This window comes from Chionomys nivalis, chromosome 6 (assembly GCF_950005125.1).
Source record: "Chionomys nivalis chromosome 6, mChiNiv1.1, whole genome shotgun sequence".
NCBI classification, from domain to species: Eukaryota; Metazoa; Chordata; class Mammalia; order Rodentia; family Cricetidae; genus Chionomys; species Chionomys nivalis.
Genome location: NC_080091.1, coordinates 76,776,292 through 76,798,593, shown reverse-complemented (window position 1 = coordinate 76,798,593; position 22,302 = coordinate 76,776,292). Strand labels below are relative to the sequence as shown.

General features: G+C 40.9%; 2 protein-coding genes across 14 annotated transcripts in view; one reads left to right on the top strand and one right to left on the bottom strand.

Annotated features, from left to right (window-relative positions):
• Positions 1-13,202, top strand: part of Clock (clock circadian regulator) — an 83,174-nt gene extending 69,972 nt beyond the window's left edge. For all 12 annotated transcript variants that reach the window (XM_057772744.1, XM_057772743.1, XM_057772740.1 and 9 more), the window contains 2 exons: positions 3,773-4,031; positions 6,176-13,202. In XM_057772744.1, the coding sequence (XP_057628727.1) occupies positions 3,773-4,031; positions 6,176-6,355 (439 nt within the window). In that variant the 3' untranslated portion in view covers positions 6,356-13,202. The remainder of the gene's footprint in view (positions 1-3,772; positions 4,032-6,175) is intronic.
• The window catches only part of Tmem165 (transmembrane protein 165), a 29,500-nt gene continuing 20,381 nt past the window's right edge, over positions 13,184-22,302 (bottom strand). Inside the window, exons 3-6 of one of the 2 annotated variants that reach the window (XM_057772751.1) lie at positions 19,684-19,859; positions 19,107-19,286; positions 15,521-15,626; positions 13,184-14,755 (exon numbers count right to left, since the gene is read on the bottom strand). In XM_057772751.1, the coding sequence (XP_057628734.1) occupies positions 14,679-14,755; positions 15,521-15,626; positions 19,107-19,286; positions 19,684-19,859 (539 nt within the window). In that variant the 3' untranslated portion in view covers positions 13,184-14,678. The remainder of the gene's footprint in view (positions 14,756-15,520; positions 15,627-19,106; positions 19,287-19,683; positions 19,860-22,302) is intronic. The other variant, XM_057772752.1, reaches the window with a different exon arrangement.

Genomic DNA, 22,302 nt, shown 5'->3' with positions numbered 1-22,302 from the left:
TTACTATACCCATTTTTTAAGATTTGAAGTAAATACTGTATCACTTATATTAAAGATTTAACAGAATAACATCAAAATTTATTTTTCACCCTGAGATGGGCTGCCAGACACAGAAGCCCATTTTGTGGGCACTGTCGCACAAAGCTTCCGCAGGCTGTCCCCGTGCTGCTGGGGTCATAGTGAAGCGTTAAGAGAGCAGCCCTGGGGTCCCAAGCTGGATGAGCTGGCATGTATTTTGGGGAGCCCAGGAAGAGGGAACATACTTCAATAGATATTTCCTTTCCACAGGAAATGAGAGATTAATGAAAATAAGAGAATAACCAGCTCATATATACTTGGTGTGATAAATATTTGGCAGACTTTATAGGGGAACAGATGAATTTTATGGTTGAAGTAAACAAATGAAAAGTGTGGTCAGAACTTGTTGGCCTTTGTCATAAAGAAACATGGCAATGCAGAAATAATAAGTAAACACTTTTTTGGTCATGTGGATGGTAACAGTAACAAAGCACACATCTATAGACTTCCTGCTGCTGTGCTGCGGCTCTCATGTCTGCCCGAGTCGGCTACTCCCTTGTCAAACGGGAAAGGCCAACAGAAGGAATACTGTCACCAGAGAATGGAAGAGAAGAGAAACTAGTCAATTCTGACCATGAGTAATATTCTGTATTGATAAATTTCACTTTGATTTATCCTTAAAAATGTCACTTTTTTTACATTTATAAAATAAAAACATTGAGTGTAATTTTCCTATAAATGTAAAATTTTTTAAAAATGATTTTATAGTAGTTGTAATTTTCTCATGAATTGTTTGCCATTGTAGTCAATGAACTCTGCTTACCATATATTTAACTCCTAAGTATCTTGCCATTTTATAAAGAGTGAACTTTTACAGATTTAAAAGTTTTAATGATAAAATATAGACAACAAAACTTCTGTATTAACATTTATTTATTTATTTATTTTGGAGTTTTTTATTTAAAAAAAAACTATCTTTTTTTCATTATACATACCAATCCAAGTTCCCACTCCCTCCTCTCCTCCCATTCCATCCACTTACCCTCACCCCACCGCCCCCCATCCACTTCACAGAGAGGGTAAGGCACATTGCTTTGGGATAGGTCAAGGTCCTCCCTGCTATATCTAGGCTGAGCAAGGTATCCATCCAAAGAGAATAGGTTCCCAAAAAGCCAGTACATGCAGTAGGGATAAATCCTGGTGCCACTATCAATGGCCCCGCAGTCTGCCCCAGCCATGTAACTGTCAACCACATTCAGAGGGACTAGTTTGGTCCTATGCTGGTCCCTTCCCTCTCTGGCTAGAGTTGGTGAGCTCCCATTAGCTCAGCTAAACTGTCTCAGTGGGTGAAACCCATCACAGTCTTGACCTCTTTGTTCATACTCTCACTCCTCCCACTCTTAAACTGGACTTTGGGAGCTCAGTCCAGTGCTCTGATGCGGGTCTCTGCTTCTGTTTCCATCAGTTGCTGGATGAAGGTTCTATGGTGACATTTAAGATAGTCATCAATCTGACTACAGGGCAAGGCCTGTTTGGGCACCTTCTCCTCTGTTTCTTAGAGTATTAGCTGGGGTCATTCTTGTGGACTCCTGGAAATTTCTCTAGAGCAAGGTAGCCCCATACTGGCTCCCTCAATCAAGATATCTCTTTCCTTGCTCTCATCTTTGTCCTTCCTTCATCTCAATTATCCTGGTCCCTCAAGTTCTTCTCTCCCCCTCCCCTTCTACCCTCCTTCTCCCCCTCACCCCCATGCTCCCAGTTTCGTCAGGCGATCTTGTCTATTTCAACTTTCCAGGTGGTTCTATGTATGTTTTTCTTAGGGTTCACTTTGTTACTTCTCTAGGATCATGAACTATAAGCACAACATCCTTTGTTTATAGCTAGTATCCATCTTTTTAGGTCTGGATTACCTCACCATCCATTTGCATGCAAATTTCAAGATTGACATTTTGGGTTTGTTTTGAGACAGGATTTCTCTGTGTAGCTCTGACTGTCCTGGATCTCCCTTTGTAGACTAGGCTCACCCTGAGATCTGCCTGCCTCTGCCTCCCAGGTGCTGTGATTACAGGCGTGCAGCACTACTGCCTGGCTATGTGTTAACCGTTTTAAAGTGTGCTGTCCTGTGGCCTTGAGTATATCCACACGTGGTTCCAGCTATCACCCTCAACCATCTTCAGAGCATTTTTTATCTTTCCAAGTTGAAGCTCAACCTTTCTGCCTGTTGATTTTGGCAGCCACCATTCTGTTTTCTGATTATATAAATTTGACTGCCTAAAGATACTTTGTGTAAATTAATTACCCAGTAATTTATCTTTTTGTAACTTGTATTTCACCTAACAGAACGTTCTCAGGGCTCATCTGTGTTTTCAGATATCAGATTCATTTTCAGGCCAAGCGTTCTTCTGTTTGTTGTACATACGTAGCATTTTCCTTACCGTTCTGCCAGTGGATCCTTGGGTTGCTTCCATACCTCGGCTGCTGTCAGTAAATACAGCTGTGCACAAAGCATCCTTGTGTGAGCTTCCTGCCTTTTGCATTCTCTGACTCAGTGCTCAGAAATGGACTTCTTTTAATTCTCTGAGGAGCTGTTACAGGGTCGTCCTGGTTAGGGCTGGTTGGTTTTGTTTTTGTCAGCTTGACACAAGCTAGCGTTAGTGGGAAGAAGAGTCTCAATTGAGAAAACAGAACAGCTCTATCCTGTTGTCTGTAGGCAATTTCTTGAAGAATGATTAATATGGAGGGGCCCTGCCTATGGGGCAGTGCAGTTCCCTGCAGGTGGTTCTGGGCTGTATGAGAAAGCCAGTAAAGGGTGCTTCTCTGTTCTCTCAACTTCAGTTCTTCCCTCCATTGTTCCTGCCTTGGCTTCCCTCAGTGGCCTGTGACTTGGGATTTTGTAAGCCAGATAAACCCTTTCTTCCTCATGTTGCTTTTTGGTCCTGGTGTTTTATCATAGCAATAGAAAGCAAATTAAGGCAACAGTTTTCCTAGTCTGTTATATTTTTCTGTAATAGTGAACTGATTTCCATTGCTATTTTATTTTCATTTCTCTAATGATTAGGTCTAGTGAGGACTTTTCTATGTGCCTCTTGGCTATTCGTAGTTTTTGGAAAAAACGTTTAACTTTTGTCCAGTTTTTAAATGTATTGAGTGTTGTTTGATTGCAAGAGTTCTTTATATGTCTGGCTAAGCTTGATGTCATACAATTAATTTTTTATTTAATGTTACCTACCTGTGCTTTTGGCATTGATAGTGATATTGTTGCCAAGCCCAACATCGTGAAGCTTATGTGCCTTTTTTTCTAAGAGTTTTGTAGTTTATATCTTATGTTTAGATCTTTATTTCATTTTGTACTAATTTTTATATATGGCATGGCAGGTCCTTCATTATCTTGAATATGAGTATTTTTTAAAGTTGTTTTGCTGTGTCTGTTTTTGTTGTTATGTTTTATATTACAAACTGTGTGTGTGTGTATGTATTGTTTGTTTGACTGATATCCCCCCCACACACACCAAGAAAGAGCCCTTTAAAATTGTTTTTGGTGCTGGAGATTGACCCCAACATGCTATACAAGCAAGCACTCTGCCACTAAACTATATCCCTAGCCTCCAGAGAGAATCTCTGAAAACAGAAACTAGGAACATATACTTTTATAAAATAAATGAACCATTTCATTGGGTATTATCTAAGATAAATATTTAGCTGACTTGAGTTATGCTTGGTCCTTTTGATGCCATTTCTTTGTTTTCTCTCACAGATTTTCTCAAGGTCAGCAACTTGTGACCAAATTAGTGACTGCTCCTGTAGCTTGTGGGGCTGTCATGGTACCAAGTACCATGCTTATGGGCCAGGTGGTGACTGCCTATCCGACCTTTGCCACGCAGCAGCAGCAGCAGCAGCAGCAGCAGCAGCAGCAGCAGCAGCAGCAGCAGCAGACCTCCCAAGAGCAGCAGCTTCCTGCAGTTCAGCAACCATCTCAGGCCCAGCTGACCCAGCCACCACAGCAGTTTTTACAAGTAAGTCTCACCATAGGGAAGTCGCCTTGAGCTGACTGCCTATTTTATAACCAAACAAGATGATAAATGAACAGGGTTGTAAACGACCTGGAAAATCTGTAAAAGCTTTTTGTAGGATTTAAAGATCTATAGAAATAAAATAGACTATTCTGTCTTTTCTTCTCCAGTCTTGGAAGGCTTTTAAAACCTTGTCTAGCCAAACTTAGTTATCTGAACTTCTGGCCATATCAAATCACTTATTAAGCCCATTTTCTCGCTCAGGCTAGTATTTCAAGAATTTAATAAAAAAAGCCCCATTTTCTTTCTTTAATACCTTCAAACTACTCTTCACTGAGCAGGTACATCAAGAAGAATCGCTTTTTTAGCCTAGGAGTTAGTTACCTTAATCATCAGATAAAATTTTATTAGATTGTGATTTTGTTGTTTGTTGTGTCTGGCCTGGAACTCATTCAGATCTTCCTGCTTGTGCATTCTGGGATTACAGGTATGCACTACCATTGCCAGATTATTGAAATTTTCTTGTAATAAATTAATGTCAGAGGAGCAATCAGTGTAGGTGCAGTATAGTTTGTCACTAGAACTTAGGCTCTAAAGTCAGGATGCCCTCAAATTGAGAAATTGCTATACCACATACACATGACCTTTGGGATAGCACTTAAACTTGTCAGACCTCATTGATGCATTGGATAGTAATAGTTTATACTTCATAACACTGTAAGGTATATACCTAGCTGTCATTGGTGACCATGATACTGGCAAATGTGGTAAGACATTCATATTAATGACAAAACCCACCCAGATGCCATGTGGATAAACCTATCCATAGGTCCAGAAGAAAGTCCCCGTGGGTTAGGATCCTCAGCCAAGAACCAACAGAACTGGTTTCTAGACTCTAGTGTTGGGGAATCTGGTGCTTTTTCTACAAGAGGCCATCTGGGCTAGGTGGAATTCTTATTTTGGTAACATGGAATACTGAAACAGCCTTATTGCTTAAATATTTCTGAGTCACACCCACAGGACTTAAGTCTGAACTACTAAAATTAATAACTGGGTTCGCTATTATTATAAATAATAAAACAAGTCTTAGGCTATTATTTAGGTGATAATATATAAATACACACACATATATAATATACATATTATATATAAAATCTCCAGTGAGATTTAAACAAAAGCTTTAAAAAATGTGATTTGCCTTAAGGACTAGTATTTTGAATCTATCAAAGAAGACAGGCCTTTAAAAAGAAGGAGTGTTTGGGACCAGGGAGACAGCTCAGTAAGTGAAGGTACTATCTTCTGAGCCTGATGTTCAGTCTCAGATTTCTACATCGTGAAAGGAGAGAACTGACTCCCACAACTGTCCCATGACTCCCACATGTGAACCCTAATAGTCGCACACACAAACAGAATAAATGTTTATTAGATGAACATCCTCGTCTTCCTTGCCTCCACCGCAAACATGCATCCCCAAAACATAAGAACTTTGATAAATACATAATTTGGCTTTTCTAATGGACCTCTCTTTGAAAATGTACTTGGATTGTAGCCAGGGAAGTAAATGCCATAAATCCATTTGACTTACCAAGCCCTCGGGTCTTGCTCCTTAGTCTACTTTGTCTTTCTGAAACGGCCTTATAGGAACCTGGGGCTCACTTACTAGGCTAGGTTGGCTGACCAGTGAGCCTCAGGGATCCTCCTGTCTCCACCTCACTCCTACTGGGATTACAAGCACTTATGGGCAGAGCTATTTTTTTTTAACTCTGGTCTTGTTCTTAACCAGCAGGCAGACCTACGTGCAGATGACACTGTCTGTCTGACCAGGGAGTATCCGTGTCTTATACAGACATAGCTGTGCTCCAGTTTTTCTGCCTAAATTTGGGCCTGGAGGAAATAAAATAAAAATATGCAGTTTGTCTTAAGACAATAGTATTTTATACTATTAAATTCTCAGCACAAATTCCTTTGAATTAAATTTTATTATGCTTTCAGAAAGAAGGTAAGGCTTCTGTTTTCCAAAACCAGTTTTTAGATTAGTGAACAAAATGAGAATTTAAAGCTCTTGTCCCTGTGGACAGTGGACAATGTGAATGGACAATGTGAAGAAGACATCAAATCATGTGCATAATCCTCCTTTTGTTTTGTAGACACCTAGGTTGCTCCATGGGAATCCTTCCACTCAGCTCATCCTCTCTGCTGCCTTTCCTCTACAACAGAGCACCTTCCCTCCATCGCATCACCAGCAACACCAGCCTCAGCAGCAGCAGCAGCTTAGTCGGCACAGGACTGACAGTCTGAGTGACCCTCCCAAGGTCCAGCCACAGTAGCACACACACTTCCTCTCGGACACTAGAGAGGAAGGGGATGGCCAGAAAGTCACTCAGATGACATATGGTTAGAAGTTTGGCGGTTCGGTGAGGATAGTCTTGAGTGTTCCAGTTCCTGGATTAGTTGGTAGGGAGATGCTGCCCAGTGCTACAGATGCACATTAAATACCAGCCAGTGGGGGATAGTAGGGACACAGCCAATCGGACAGTTTCTTTGCCCAGATATTTTTTTGATGGAGAAAGAGTATATTGCCAAATGTTAACAAGTTCAACTATCCTGACCTTTACTGAATCAGAAAAGCACTGACAGTATTGGTAGCTTTAGTGGTTCTGTGCCTGGTATCAAATGTTACAGAGGACACATCACTGCCAGGGGTTTGCTTAGATCCATGAAGATAGTCCAGTAGTTAGTAGTCCCCACCCCAAACTCCCCTCCCTGCTCAGATAATGATGGATCAGTGATTCCTTTCAGAATGTTGTGCAGGTTTGAATTCTCTGTATAGACGCTCTATAGATGTGTCTGTGTCTGGATGGAGGAGAGAGCAAGCCTTCTTTGCACAGCATGAAAGCATTATCTGTCCCTTACAGGTATGAGTACATTTCATTAGATTTTGACACCATGTACAAACTGATAACAGCCTCCTTTTCATTTTGTTTACAACATAATAGTGTTCTAGTCACTTTTCCAGGGCACAAGTCTTTTTGTTCGTGCTTTGGCTGTGGTGTCACAGTTTGTTCAATGAGATATAATGTGCTGCTGGGAATGGATTTTTTTTTTCAGGTTAAATTATTGCTACATTTCCATTTATCCAGAAATATTCCTATTTCATTATTTTAATTATGTTTGAAAATAGAATTGCACTGTTTTATTTTGGATGGTTGGCTGAGAGTTTGATCATGTATTTTGATATGTTTCATAGTTGGAATATTTATGTAAATGGTTTTCAACAAGCCTGAAAGTGATTTCAAGAATGTTTCAGTTATAAGAGTCAAATTTGCACACAGAACATTTTAGGCACTTTTTAACATTCTCAGTGGTAGGAATTTTAACTTTTAGGATTTGTTGGAATCTTTTTATTATCCTTAAAAATTTCAATGCTTCTTTTAGTCAAAATGATTCAGGGTTATTTGAGGGGGAAAAACCCATAGTGCCTTGATTTTAATTCAGGTGATAACTCACCATCTTGAACTCATTGTCTGGTTTCAGTAGCAGTTTTGAAACCTTAGTACATTTTTAGCAGCATGTGGGTCTCAGTGTCATTCTTAAGTTCCCATGAAGACTGCTATGTCTCATGGGCCACCTGAATAGGATCACGGTTGTTAATGTGATCCCAAATTTATTTCCAAATTGTTTCTTCCTTTAAAGCTAAATAGTCCTTTAAGAATTACTGGTAAACACTTGCTCAGAGGAAGGGTAGGAATTACCTTTAACCTTTGTCAAACCACGACTGTAACTCACATGCTTTCTAAACATGAATTAAGATTTCATTTGGCAATACCATACTCTACAGGTAATAAACTCCAACGAAGTTACATAGATTTTAAAAAGCATTTTTTTTAGATTTTATGGTACTAATAATGAAATTTTCAATTACAGAACAAAAGAGAAATAGAAAATAGAATATAAAACATTACTGGGAAAAGGGAAGACAAGTGTGGCAAATTAGAATTGATCTTAGAAGAAAGTGTGTACTGGGTGAGGCTGCTAAGCAGAGGTTCTCAGCAGTGAAAATAACCTAACGCAGAATTCCTAGATAACGGAGTCAGTTATCTGTCCTCAGCTTTGTTGTCATCCTTAAGTATGTCTTTGTTTTCCTGTTTACCTGGCTGCAGTTAAGTTAGAAAGTTAGTGGTGAAAAAGAACACAACCAAAGAAAATTGGTACCTACCCTTCTGCAAAGAATCGTGGCTAGATACCAGTCAGTAACTGACATATCAGTTGTCTTCTAGTTGACGCTCACATGGACACCCGAAGAGCGGGGAGAACACATGTATGTATATGGAAGCTTATACACGCGTGATGAAATTAATGTGAAATAGAGCACCCACATTGCTTTTCTCTCCTTCCAAATTGCCTTCTTGATCTTATGCCATTCCATGTCATCTGAGTTGTGCCTCATTTACTTTTTGGCAATACCTAGTGATAAGGATTTAGCTAACAGGAGATACAACATACTAATTATGTAATTCTTGTTGTTCTCCACAGTTTATCTTCCTGCTTCAAAGCAGTTGATAAAGGAGCACCAAGCCACTAACTTAGGTGTCCATGTGGAGTGCAGTGCTGGGCAACACTTGTCAGCACCAACTGCCTCTCAGCTCCTTAATTCTTGCTTTCCCTGATGGCAAACTGTCCCTGTCTGTATCCTACATATAGACTTCAGCATTCTGATGAAGGTTGATCTGTTGCCTGCTCTTCATTTCTATAGCCAAAGTTGTTGACTGAAACCTAAATCTAAAATCTAAATTATGAAAAGATACCAAATAGAAACACTTCTCAGCTTCTTATAAACTTTAATGTCCTCTACTCTATTTCATGGGGATTCATTTTTCTTTAAAATTTGGATTCTGGGCAGCACTTTTTAGTTAAGAAATTGTTCGGGTGCGGGTCAGATAGGTTCTCATTGCCCTGCAGGTACCTTACTCTGGGCTGCTTCTGCATGGGGTGTTGCTGATCATATGGGATGAGAACAGTACAGCACAAAGCTGCTCTTGAGGCTGGCGTTAGCCTAGAGCCTAGACATTAGAAAGTACTCCTCTTTTCTTCCATAGTAACTATGGAGGGGCTGGGGAGCAGATGTGGTGGGTGGGGCTGTATACAACTGAGCACTACAGGCCCTTCCCCAAGCTCCAGCCTAGCTAAAGGGGAGCTCTAGAGTGCTGTGCTCTGCTGTCGCATAGACATGGCTTAGGAATGTACTAATAAAAGAACGCCTGTGCTTTTGAATAGTTTGTGATAGAAAACTGTGCAAACTAGTGTGTGTCCGAGTTGTGTGTGCTGTAGTTGGCCGTTGCCTTAAAGCAGTCTCTTGAAGTTAGTTGGGAGCACTGAAGCAGTCCAGCTGTATAAAGGGCATCGTGTGGAGGGAGATGAGCCCTTGTTCAAGCCTTAGAAAGGGACCCTTAAAGTAGTAGTCTACAGAGGTAGATTCTTTTCACTTGGATATTACTGTGTGCTTAAAATGTTTCCACTACATTAAGGATTTTTTTTTTTAAAGTGGAACGCAGATAGCATTTTTAGTATTATTTTTTCTGTTTGGTGATTAGTTTGTTGGTAAGCATTTGTGTAAAACGCGTTCAAGCTTATCATCTTTCCAGTACCTGTGGTCCTGTTCTTAGTACCACAGAGTCCACATGGAAGGTATAAACACTGGATATTAATATTGCTGAGGGCATATAGCCAGGAGTAAGCTGACTGGAACTCTTCAGTGGTGGAGAAGAAACAGCACAAAGGCACTTGCCATTTTCATAGTGATTAGAGAAAGAAACCTTTTACGTTTGTCTGGATTGAGTGAACACTCTTCTAAGAGGAGCTTCTGAAGTAAATGCAAAGGAAAAGAGTTGACTATTTTTATAGCATATTTAATATATTTGTATATAACTATGAGTATAGTAGGAACCCTCCACCTGCCTCCCACTTTTCTACCCCCCCCCCCCTTTGCCATAGCCCTAGTACAGCCTCATCCGCATGGGTAATGTGCCTATTGTCAGCCTACCTACCAAAAGATAGTGCTGCTGCTTTCTGAGACAGGTGAGACCAGACTCTCATGCCTGGGGATCCTTTATGGGAGGAATAGCACACACTTAGATCAACATACCACAGTCTAAAAGCATCATTTTGAAAGGTAATAAAGCACTTTATTGCAATTATTCATTTAGATAAAGTTTGTATCTTAGGCATTAACCATTTTTAAAGGATCCCCTAATCATCACTTAGGTGAAATTATAAATGACACATTTCTGAGAAATGTTTAGATCCAGTGAACCGTAGCAGGTTTATGGGAGTGATTTCAAGGTAGCCAAATAAACTCTGACTTTTGTTTTGAATGTGGTGGAGTCAGGAGATTGTAGATGCATAGTTCATTTAAACACTATTGTAAACCTATCTTGCCTATTGTGTGGACACCAAAAGAGACCAATGAGCCTGTTTGTTTTCAGAGGTCTAGGAAAATATGCATCTGTCTTGAGTAGATACACAGAACTAATCTATCAATGGTTGGTAGTAATATTTTAGGATACGGTAATTTCAAGAATTATTGAGTGTTTTAAATGTGCCCTGAAATGTTGGCATGTCATTTCAGCGTTCCCACTTGAGTTGCTCTTGTAATATTTTTGCACAAAAAAGACTGAGAATGACTGCTTTGGTTGAAGAAAACTATAATTTGGTCTTATTTTAATGTCTCCTGTGGAAACACCGGAGGTAAATTTTGTTGGTAGACTTACTAATTCAGGATATTTCAAACAGTGTTGAACAGCTCACCAGAAATTACGCAAAAGTATATATTTAAAAATTAAAATTCTTTTTTCCACGTGACTGTTTGCATATTTTTTCTGTTGTCTTAACACTACATTCCTTGTTTTCCTGAAATAATAATACTTTGAAAGATGAGTATTTAACAATACTTTCTAAGTTGCCTGGGTTTTCCCAGGAAAATATTCTAGAGAAATAGGCTGTATTTGTATATAGTTTGTGGAGACTATTGAGACCCCATCAACACCACCAGCAAACACTGAGGTGCTGAACTAAGCGACAATCACCATAGGAAGTAGTTATAGGAGGTCTTAGAAGTGGTTGGAAGGAACTTGTTCCGAACGCAGTTCTCTGGGTTTCTTAAATAAAATGGCTATGTATTTATTTATATTTGTTTATCTACATTTGGTCTCCTGTTTTTAATTTATGGTCAGTTTTGTTTTGCATCATTATCTTGTACTTGGGTCTTATTTGGGGCAGCAGTTGTTACCCTGCCCCCAGTGACTCTCCACTGACAGATAATTGAAACCCATTGTACATCAGGATGGCAGTGGTAGGTCAGCCTGGACCTCCCTGCACTTCCTCCTGCTCTGAACTCCCCCTTTCAGCTCTGCTTATGACATTACTCCAACCTTCTTCTAGTGTCACTTGTTGCCTTCAGTGTTTCGTGGGCACTTTGTATATGGGTACTTCCCCGACACAGAAGCAAGGGCACGTGTTACATGCTGCCGTTGTTTCTGCCCATCTGGGTAAATGCTAGCAAAATAGTACCTTTTAATGGCTGGCATCATTATTTCCATATATTGAGTCCGTACAAATAGTTACACAATGTATGCATACTGAAAACTCTTTAAAAAGTTGATTATCTTTAAATTTCCATAGCCAGCACTGACTAGTAAAGCGGTGCTCGAACATGGGAGGCCTCACTCCGTGAGGATCCTTCCTGCTCACCTGCTCTGTGGGATATAGTCCTCCCATAGTACTCTCATTGTGGCTCTGGAGTCACACAGGTAGGGTCGAACTCACAGGGACCCATTGGAGAACAGTAGTTACAATACAATCAGACAAACTGAGTTTAATTATGTAAAAGATGTTTAACTCTGAGGAGGGTAAGTTGAAAATATGCCATTTTTAGATACATGCTTTTAAATCGGAGAAAACAAACTGTGACATTGCTTTAAGAAATGACATTCACATTGTTTGTGTTTGAGTACTGGTTCAAGTTTATTGTTGACAACGGTTTTAAGAATATGACAGACCTAAAATATAGGAAAAGCTGTTATCTTGAAGTTGACATCTCCAAGCAAAAACATTACCCTCAAAAAGTTCCTGATTAAACACTGGATGTATCAGCCAAAACAACTGGAATTTTGAAACCATTCTAAAGTTATTTTGAAATCTATTTTATTACGGCTTCAGTTGGGGAAAGCTCTACTATAGCACTTTCATATTCACCCTGTGTACGGAGTGAAGCCCAAAGACAAGTTCAATTAGTGCTGTATTAAAACCAGTTAGTGCAAAAAAAAAAATATATATATATATATATGTTTTATCTTTGTAAACTTTGTTAAATCAGTTAGTGGTTGTATAAACATGCACCAGATTCTTTGCTGTTCTCTGTGGTTCTTGCTGTGCTGTTCTTGACATTGCTGTCCTTACTGCTTGGTTCTGGGTTTAAATGAAAACAGTAGACATAGCTCATCATTTCCGGCTCCCGAGGGAGAGATACACATGGCTGCTGACCTCCAGATAAGAATACCCCCCGCCCAAGCAAACAGTTCATTGAGATAAATTCAGTTATTAGAAAAGACTGGCATTCTTTCAGGTATTACCCTTTTGCCAAAACCCTAAACTCCAGAGACAAATGATGGATAATGAATGGTTTCAATGGTGCTATATTAGGTTCCCTGGTTTTCATAAGCTACATTTGGAAAACAGATTGACTAAAATATGGACTCCTGTTACCAGCTGAATATTGCCATTTTAGTTGAGTTTGATAAAATTGGTTATCCTTGGTTATCAAAGTTACTTTTTAAGAAGTAAAACTGTGTTGCCAGCATGCCTTCACTCAGGCCTCTTGCTGTATGAGCACAGGCTCTACCTACATCTCCATGTACTATCAGAACGTCTTTTCCATAGACTCCTGTAAAGTATTCAGAATCAAAAATTACAGCAAAAGAGCCAAGCAGTAGCAATGGATTTTCTGTTTTTGTTTTAATGTCAAAATAATTAGATCCAAACTTTGTCTCCTTCAGTTTTAAAAATAAAGAATACCTCAGTGCTGCTTCTCAGTATGAATTACCTGCTTTCTGTGGACATAACATGTAAGAGTCACATTTGATTTACGGAAAGACTATTAAATGTTTTTAAATCTGTCAATGACATTTTCCTTTCTTTATTCAACAGTGGGGCCTAATTGTGCTAGCAGTGTTTGCCTTGTAGCTTACACTTTAATTACCACTTAGAGAAACAATGTCCTGCTGGTACGAGACTGCTTTCTCAGCAGTTATGCTCACCCTCACCCAGTCCTGGGGCTACGCTGCTGGCTGCTCTCTACAGTTGCACGGGTCTACTCATATAGAAGGTGCAGTGTGGGGACAGGACGAGGATTTCTTTATAAAGTGTTTTAATTCATGGAAACTGTTTTTCTGTCCTTTAGTACTACAGTTTTTATGGAATCAGAAAACTCCTTAAAAGCTTGCAGAAAAGAATTCATCAGTATTTGCTGTTTAACAATATTTGGAAGAATAGCTAACAACTAAAAAGTAACTTTCAACAATTTTCATTAGAGTGTTAGGTGACTTAGCTGGTTCTTCACAATAGCCTCAAATTACATTCTGGACATCTGTCATCGCTCAATTAAACTACATTGTTCTATCATGTTCCACACAGGGATACCTGAACATTTCCATAAAGGAACCAGCCTTCACACTTAAAGATAATATTAATGGCAGTGCTCCCACGTTACACTAGAATACACATTGGGAGCACAGTATTGTCAGAACACACTCTTGAGTGACTACTGAGGTTGCTGTGATCAAGAGATGACTTTAGACTGAAATAAACTGCATAGTAGTTCTTGGAAATAACAGAATGTAAATATAATAAATAGGAAATACTACTACTGCTTTGGTAAGTTATAAAGTATTTTGTATAACACACAAGGAAAACCAAGTACTAGTCATACCACTTTTATTTACATTGTATCTGTTACATTGTTTATTCAGTATAGAAAAAATAGGAATACATTCATAGTATTCTCTTTTAACTTGGTAAGTCCATGTTGTCAAATATTGACTATTTTTATATTGGGTATCTTACCCAATTAAAAAAAATAAGAGGGAGAATGGACCTAGCCAACAACTCTTACAGCATGTTATTAATACAACAGTAAACCTTATTTCTCTCTTTAATCCTAATTTCCAAAAGACAAAACTACTGATTACTATACTGGCTCAGGAATATGGTTTTAAAAGTAGAAATATTTCATTTTTTACCCCAAGGAAATGTTTAAGATATACATATATATAAACATCCCAGTGTCCAAGGAGAAATTGTATTTATAAAAGGGTCATGCTGCAAGAAAACTCAAGTGGACACACGTAGCAGAACAGACCTAAGGGATGAGGTGTTAACATAATTAGGCTAGAGGAAAAACCCACATTTAGAAGTCAGACTTCTAAATTTTTTACAACTAGAATCAATGATTATCTCTTTTGGACATAATACTTCATTAAATGGGTCAAACTTACAAATTAATACTACAAAATACAGTGTTTTCCATTACTTTTAGTTGTAATGTACACTATGTACAGAAAGTTGCATATCTTAAGCTGAGTACACATGAACAGCCTTTTAAAAACCAGAGTCTGGACTTATAAATAGTGCAGAAAATGCAAACGCCAGAAAAACGATGCCTCCTATGATTGTCACTGGAAAAAAGAGAGAAGATGAGTGAGGCAACATGTCTTCCACCGTGACACTGTGCTAACAAACCGTTTCTGTTTTCCACTCTCAAATGACTCAAACTGCATTCCTGATTCTCATTCTTACCTGACAAGCAGACCTTTCTTTGCACACTGCTTAGAGCAAGAATTAAGTGAAAGTGTTGGCAAGCAGCAGTTGTATAAATCAGGGCAGTAGGATGGCTTAGCATATAAAGGTGCTGTTCCCAAGCCTGACAGATGATGCCCACAAGCCTCAGACCCCAAACCGCCTTCAAAGGCTGAAAATGGTGGAGCTGCGCGGTGGTGGCACATGCTTTTAATCCCAGCACTCGGGAGGCAGAGGTAGGCCGACCTCTGTGAGTTCAAGGCCAGCCTGGTCTACAAGAGCTAGTTCTAGGACAGCTAGGGCTGTTGGAGGGGAACCCTATCTTGAAAAACAACAACAAAAAAAGGTTGAAAATGGTCAAGTCTCACACAGGACCTGCCGATCATAAACATACTTCAGACCAGTGGGTTTTTCACTGGCTTAGAAGCTGAGTTTGGCCATGTTTTGGTCAATTTGTAATTTAACTAATTTGTATACATGGGGAAAGTCAGTTTGCAGAAGCAGGTAATGTACACACAGGTCTAAGTGAAGAGCATGAAGACCAGGTGGTCTCTAGAGAGATGAGCAAAGCTAGCATGCCATTTCTGTTATGTCTGATTTTCAAGCATTAGAACACGTTTGCATTTTAACTAAAGAGGCCTTACCTGTTCTAACAGATATTTTTTGTGCTATCATCCTTCCTCCAATTACTGCCAATCCAGTGCATAAACAGTGTCCCACTGTTCCACCCACTGCTACACCATAGGGATCCTGGAAGCAGATGGAGCTAGTGTTAATTTAAGTTGGAGATGCTGTTTGAGAAACATCAGTATTAAGTAGAACTGAAAATGGATCATGAACCACATAGCATCATAAACACTTAGAAAAGTCCAGATATACTCTAACTTTATGAAACGGAAAATAGCTGCGTCAAGGAATGTGGACAATACAAGGCTAGGTTTGAATACTGAAATCCTGTATGGTACAATATTGCTGTTTCCTGAGAGCAGAAATCCTGCCCTTGTGGATTTAGCTCAAAGTAAGGAATAAATACCAGAATGAGCTAGAAGGTATCAAATTGGGGGAGCAGTGAAAGCCCCCAGAAAAGACAGCCCAGGAGAACAGGTAAGAACCCCATGTATCTCTCGGGGAAGAGGACAATAGAGCACTGGAGTAAAGTTTCTACCAACAGTGAGGAGGTCCTGAGGAGTTGTCAGGAAGGCTGAGAGCCAGGGATGGAGTGTAGGTTGGCACTTGACATCTGTTTCAGAGGCCAAGGTTCAGTCCCTAGCTTCAAGGGATCCCTATGAACACTTCCCTGTCTTGAGACACTGACTGGTTTTAACACAAGTGGGTTTCTGCTTTCAAAGGAGAAGCATGATGCCTGGACTGGGGCAGGAGACGAAGACGAGAAAAGCAGATGAGTGGAAAGGCACATGGATGCCATGAAGGCATCAGGTGTGACAAACTAGTAACTGAATAGACATGTTAACACTGGTGTGATAAGACTGGAGTTCAGCAGTTAGTAATATTTGTTGCTCTTCTTGAGGACCAGAATTCTTTTTTCATCATGTCGGGTGCCTGTAACTCCGTTTCCAGGGAATTCAGTGCCCTCTTCTGGCTTCTACAAGCACCCACATACACGTTGTCATACACAGGCTCACAATACATTAAATATGTTTTTAAAGGAGCAAAGGAATGAATTATGGGAGCTGGCAAGTGAAAAGTAGGGTGTTTTAGGCACAGCACACTTGTAATCTCAACTCTCGGGAAGCTCCAGTAAGAGGACTGCCTGAGATTCAAGGTCAGCGTTGGTTAGCTAAAGCAATTGTCCTTTATAAAAAAGGCCAAATTTGATAATATCACCTGAGGGAGCATATAAAAACTCAAAGGAAAAAAGTATGGACAAGTTGACCATGATGTAATCAACAGGATGAAAACTACCCAGTAGTTGGCCTCAACAGGCGAACATCTGTGATGTCTGATAAACTGGGAAAGGCAACTTAAGGATGGTGAGTTTATTTGGGTTCACAGCTCAAGAGAACAGTTCATCATGGTAGAGGGTAAGAAAGCAAGAACTTGAGGCAGTGGTCACTAGCATCCACAATTAACTTGAGGCAGTGGTCACTAGCATCCACAATTGACTTGAGGCAGTGGTCACTAGCATCCACAATCAAGAAGCAGTGATGAATGCTTGTGTCCAACTCACTTCCTCCTTCCTAAACCAGGGAATGGCGCCTCCACCCCCAAGTAGGATCTTCCACCCTAATCTAGTCAACATAATTCTCAGGTGACTCTAAGATTTCAAGCTGGTAACAGATTAACCATCCCACCCTGTGAGGTGAGCAGTTGGATGGTAGTAGAGTTGTCCTCTTAACCAACCATAACCATGCTCCTCAAACTCTGGAAAGAAAGAGTGAGATGTGCGACAGAAGGACCCTAAAGACAGTGAAGGGAGTAATGCAGAAAATGCTCCAAAAACCCAGCTAGGAGAAAGGTGAGAAGGTGGGCGCCATGAAGGCATCAGGTGGGGTCCAAGACCGCACTGTGGTTAGTGGGGGTGAAGAAAGCTGAGCAACAGGCCAGCAGCCAGCTGCTGGGAGTGAGAAGGCAGCATGTATAGTCAGGACTCAGCCTGACATGGACCAGAGAACGCACTACCACCAAACTGCTACCCCAGACAACTGCCTCATTCCATGTGAAAATATAATGGTACTTAAAAAAAAACAAATAAACAAAAAAAAAACAGTGGGTTAAATAAAGTCATTTTAACAAAGACTGAAAAAAAATGCTCCTTTAAAAGCCAAACCGCATGATTTACACAAAGACAGAGAGTAGTGCTGACATGGAGTGCTGTGTTGGGAGCTGCTAGCCACCCTATGTATCCCACAAAGTGGGTAACTGCAGGTACCAGCTGACCCTGGCAGAGCTTCCGCCACAAGCTCATTTTCAAGGCCCAATTCTGACATCCAAGAGGAGACAGGACATGGCCATTAAGGAGCATTTTAAAAGTTTGTTTTATGAGAATCAAATAATAAGAGATCCTTTTTTTCCATCTCTAAATAAAGCATTCTTAGGCTTCTTTCCGTGTAATCTCAGTCCTGGCCTGGAAATGCTTTCTATTTTAAGCTGGAGGACTATGGTAAGGAACATTTTTGTTTTTTTGAGACAGGTTTGTGTTCCAGCTCTGGCTGTCCTGGAATTTTCTTTGTAGAATTGGCTGGCCTTGAACCACCAAGATTCCTGCCTCTACCTCCTGAGTGCTAGGATTAAAGGCGTGAGCCCCCTAGGAATGTGATCTTTCAGAGAGACATTCCCAGGATAAATGTTTCAGTGTAAAATAATATGACTGATACAAACTTAAGATCAAGAGCATGCAGCTCCCCAGGACATCAGCATCTGTGAACAGAAACTGGCATCTCATAGAAGATGACATCAAACTCCCTCCCTGTGTGCCCAAGGGTACCCGCAGAAGACAGGCTGACTTCTGGTCCCGACTCAAGTCGCCCCACCTTGCAAGTGAAGGGGTCGGAAGGTGTCTTCTAACTGCACTGCAGTCATCGGCTTCTAGAGCTGAGGGGACAGAAATGCTCTGCAGACAGTCTGCAGCGTCCCAAGATGAGCACTGCGAGCATTCTGATGTTCTAGATCCGATGTGTTCCTTCCTCTCTATTTCAGAAGTAACCCTCCTTGGGTCAGTGTAAACTCACAGGCAAATGTGCTTCAGAAAACTTCTCTGAGTCATTAAAGTGATGTTGAAAAATGATTAATCAAAGAGCTGCTCAAAAATTTATGGAGAAGAGAGTTCCCCTCTGTTACATCAATTTTTCCTATTAAAAGTTTTGTTGTTTTAAGACAGTCTGAGTATGTAGCCAAGGCTGACCTGAATTCAAGATCATCTTTGCCAGACTCCCCAGTGCTGGGATTACAAGCAAGTGATATACTAATTTATATTCCCAATGAGCACACAGAGAAGACATGAAGGGGGAGCCAGGCAACAAAGACAACTGCCACAGCTTTATTTTGGCAAAACACAGGGAACGGACCCAGCAAGATAGAAAGAAAAGAACAATTAAATTTGGGTTCAAGAAGTACAGACATGGAGAAAGTTTGGAAGGCTAATTCCAGGTCATAAAATGAACAGATGTGTCCAACTTTCAGCATGGGTAGTCAGCCTGTGGCCTGCTTGCCCACTGGTGTGGAACAATGTGAACTGTGGTCTTGATACAGAAGCAATCAAACACTACTCACCTCTCTAGCTGCCAGAACAATGGTAGTGAGTTGAGAGCGATCTCCCCATTCTGCCAAGAATGTTAAAGTGAGAGCTTGAACAAAAATGGGTGAAATAAAATGCAACCACTTCTTCTGAGGTATTGTTGTACTTGTACCAGTTTCAACATCAGGTCCATTTAAGAGTTTGGTTCGTTGGAACTGAAACAAATAAAAATTACCATTAACCCTAGTAAGTATATCCAAATAACATAAAGTCACCCAACCCTTTCAATGCATTTAATTGCACAGCACATTCACTAAAGAAAATATACTCTGCATCCTGACTGCCCCTTAGCCACCAGCCTCACATAGTATCAGCTTTCCCACTCCAACAAAACCAAACAGTATGCAGATGCATAAGAAACACGTACAACTAACAGTTCCCAGAACCCAGACACTGGCCATCAGCCTAATACATTTTCCTCCCTGCCGCATTCACAGTAACCCAAAAGCACATCAAAGCCAAGTTCTGGGAGTGGAAACTAATCAAGTTCACCCACACATAAAGCAGGGCTGTGTCCCCGAGTGCCTTTGGCATGTACCAGTGACAACTTACTTCTTCATCCTTCTTCTTTAACTCTGCCTGAACTTCTTCCAGCTCCTCCTGACCCTCATCTGGGCTCATCTTCAAACCTTCCCGAAGCATTCTAATGCCAAAAATGGCAAAGAGTGCAGTTGAAACATAGTAGGTATACACCCTGGGGATGACTGTTGTGGCATAGCCGAACAAAACTGTAAGGAAATGCCAACAGTGTTAGGTGTCTTTCACAGCAGGTGAACTCAAAGAAATTGTATCGTACTTTGTTGAAGGAGAGCTGGTTCACATTAGACACATCATGTAGCGACCTGAAATACTTCTGCTTCTTTCTTTCCAGAACTGAGTTTTGAGAATGTCAAAGCTCACTGGCTTTCTATGACGCCCAGTCTGCCACAGGGACCTTTAAGATGCTGACCTCCTCTCCAGTCAGGCTCAACTAGAGGCTGGCTTCCCACTTACATCTGTGCTAGGCACAGTACTTGAGCCAGGTGGACTGATGTCCTCTAAGAATTTCAAGATTTTATAAACTGGAAGCCACATACCACTCTATAAATAGGTGCCTCTTTGTCACAGATCTTTAAAAGATCAAGAATCATGACAATTCTCTTATAGCACAATTCACACTGTTCCTTTTTAACTATGTAAATTTAGCGTATCTTATGAAATACTAAAAATTTCTTATAGGTATGTGTAGACATACCAATATGACATATATTTTCTATCCTTTGCCTACTGAAAGGGCCAAGAAACAGACGTTTTGGTAACAAAGCATTCTTGGGGAATGTCCGAGAAGAGGCTGACCAAGCACAGGATGCACCTGGTATTCCTACAAGGTAAGGAAGGGCAAAAAGCTGCCGCAGGACAAAGCAGCAGATAGGCTCCCACAGGCCGGCCTGGACAATGTGGTCAATCAACACCTGGAGAAGGTGCATGAGCATAAGAGCGGGAGGAAGGAGCGCAAGGCCAGAGCTCACTCATGGAGAACAGAAGCCAGAGTTAAGCTACCATTCTGAAAGCATTAAGGGAAAACATGCGAGAATTATACTACATCTCTGGGGAAATGTCGGTAAAGAACAAGTTATAAACTGTGCTACAGTGTATCCCCACAGGCTGGATATCAGCTCCAAGAAAAGACTAAGAAAGAAAATCCTGAACTGGACAAGTCAAACTACAATGTTACTAAGGAAAAAAAAAATGGATGCCATGTGCTTCCATGAGATACTCTTCTGAGGACACAGGGACACTCATGGGCTTCTGGCTAAGAAGATGAACTTGAGTTTAACCATGTGCAAACATCCCCCATAAAAGAAGAAAAACCATAGGGTGTGGGCTTCCCCCACCACACACCCTGTGTCTCCAACAGCAATTGGGAGAGAGGGGCCTGCACCTTGCCTGTACAAAACCGTAGAGTTGGCCTTGGCGATATGTGTGAAGAGGACCTGAATCTGAGGGCAGCACTGGCCCTGCTCCTTGCTGCAGGCTGCACTGGTGAGCTAGCCACGACAGTCCAGATCGTATGGACAGTGACCATGAGGGAAAGCTGGCAGACTGGCCAGGCTGACCAACACAGCTATCAACCCAGATCCAGAACCAGGGCTATGTGTTGGCTCACCCCAACATCCACCTCATCTATGAACCACTGGAACATATGGAGGGGACGAACCTACAGATCCAAAACAGCAGGATCTCCATAACACAGGACAGCAGAATGTCCAAGAGGAGCCCCAGTGAGCCCAGCAGTGTAGCAGGAGCCAGACCAATGACTCATGGCAATGAACACTTGTGAGTGAAGATGAGTGAACTAAAGGGTAAACTGAAGGACTCAGCGGGCCTTTTTTTTCCTTTCAAATTTGGTTTTGCTTTGAGGGGAGATTGCAAGGGCAGAGAGTGGATGCAACAGGACAGGGAGATAAGTGGGATCGGAATGCATGATGTGAAGTCCACAAAAAAATCAATAAAAGTTAAAAAAAAAAAGTACTACGTATAGTGTGTCTAAGTTCATTCTATTTGCCTAAAGATACAGAAAGTATATAAACATGCCCAGATTATTTACACAGATTGGCCACAAATGCTAAAGCAACAGGGTAAGATGCTAACGGTCAGTGCACCTGAGCAAGAGGAGTACACCAGTGTTCACTGCACCCTCTCGCCTGTGCAGCTTTACATATAAAATTACTTCCATCAAAATGAGTAAAGCATTTACTGTGCAAGCATGAGGACCTGAGTTCAAACCCCCAGAACCCACATAGAGCCAGACACAGCAGCATACATCTGTCATCTCAGTGCTCACACGGGGCAACAGGAAATGGGAGTCAGAAGCAGGAGAGGCTCCAGGAGCTCATGGGCCAGCTAAACTGGTATACACAGCTGTGAACATGAGACCTGTCTCAAGGCAGAAGGCGAGGACCAAAATCACTCTAGACTGTTCCCTTACCTCTATACATGTACTGTGCAGATATCCACACTCAGCAAGCACACACATACAAGACAGAATAGGAAAATAAAACTACTTCCATAAAAAATATTAAGTGCTGATATAAAATGTAGAAGACCCTTTGAAATCTCCCAAACTTAATTCTTCTTTTCTCCCCAGATATAACATTCTCAACTCCAGTGCGGGCCTAGAGACCCACATCC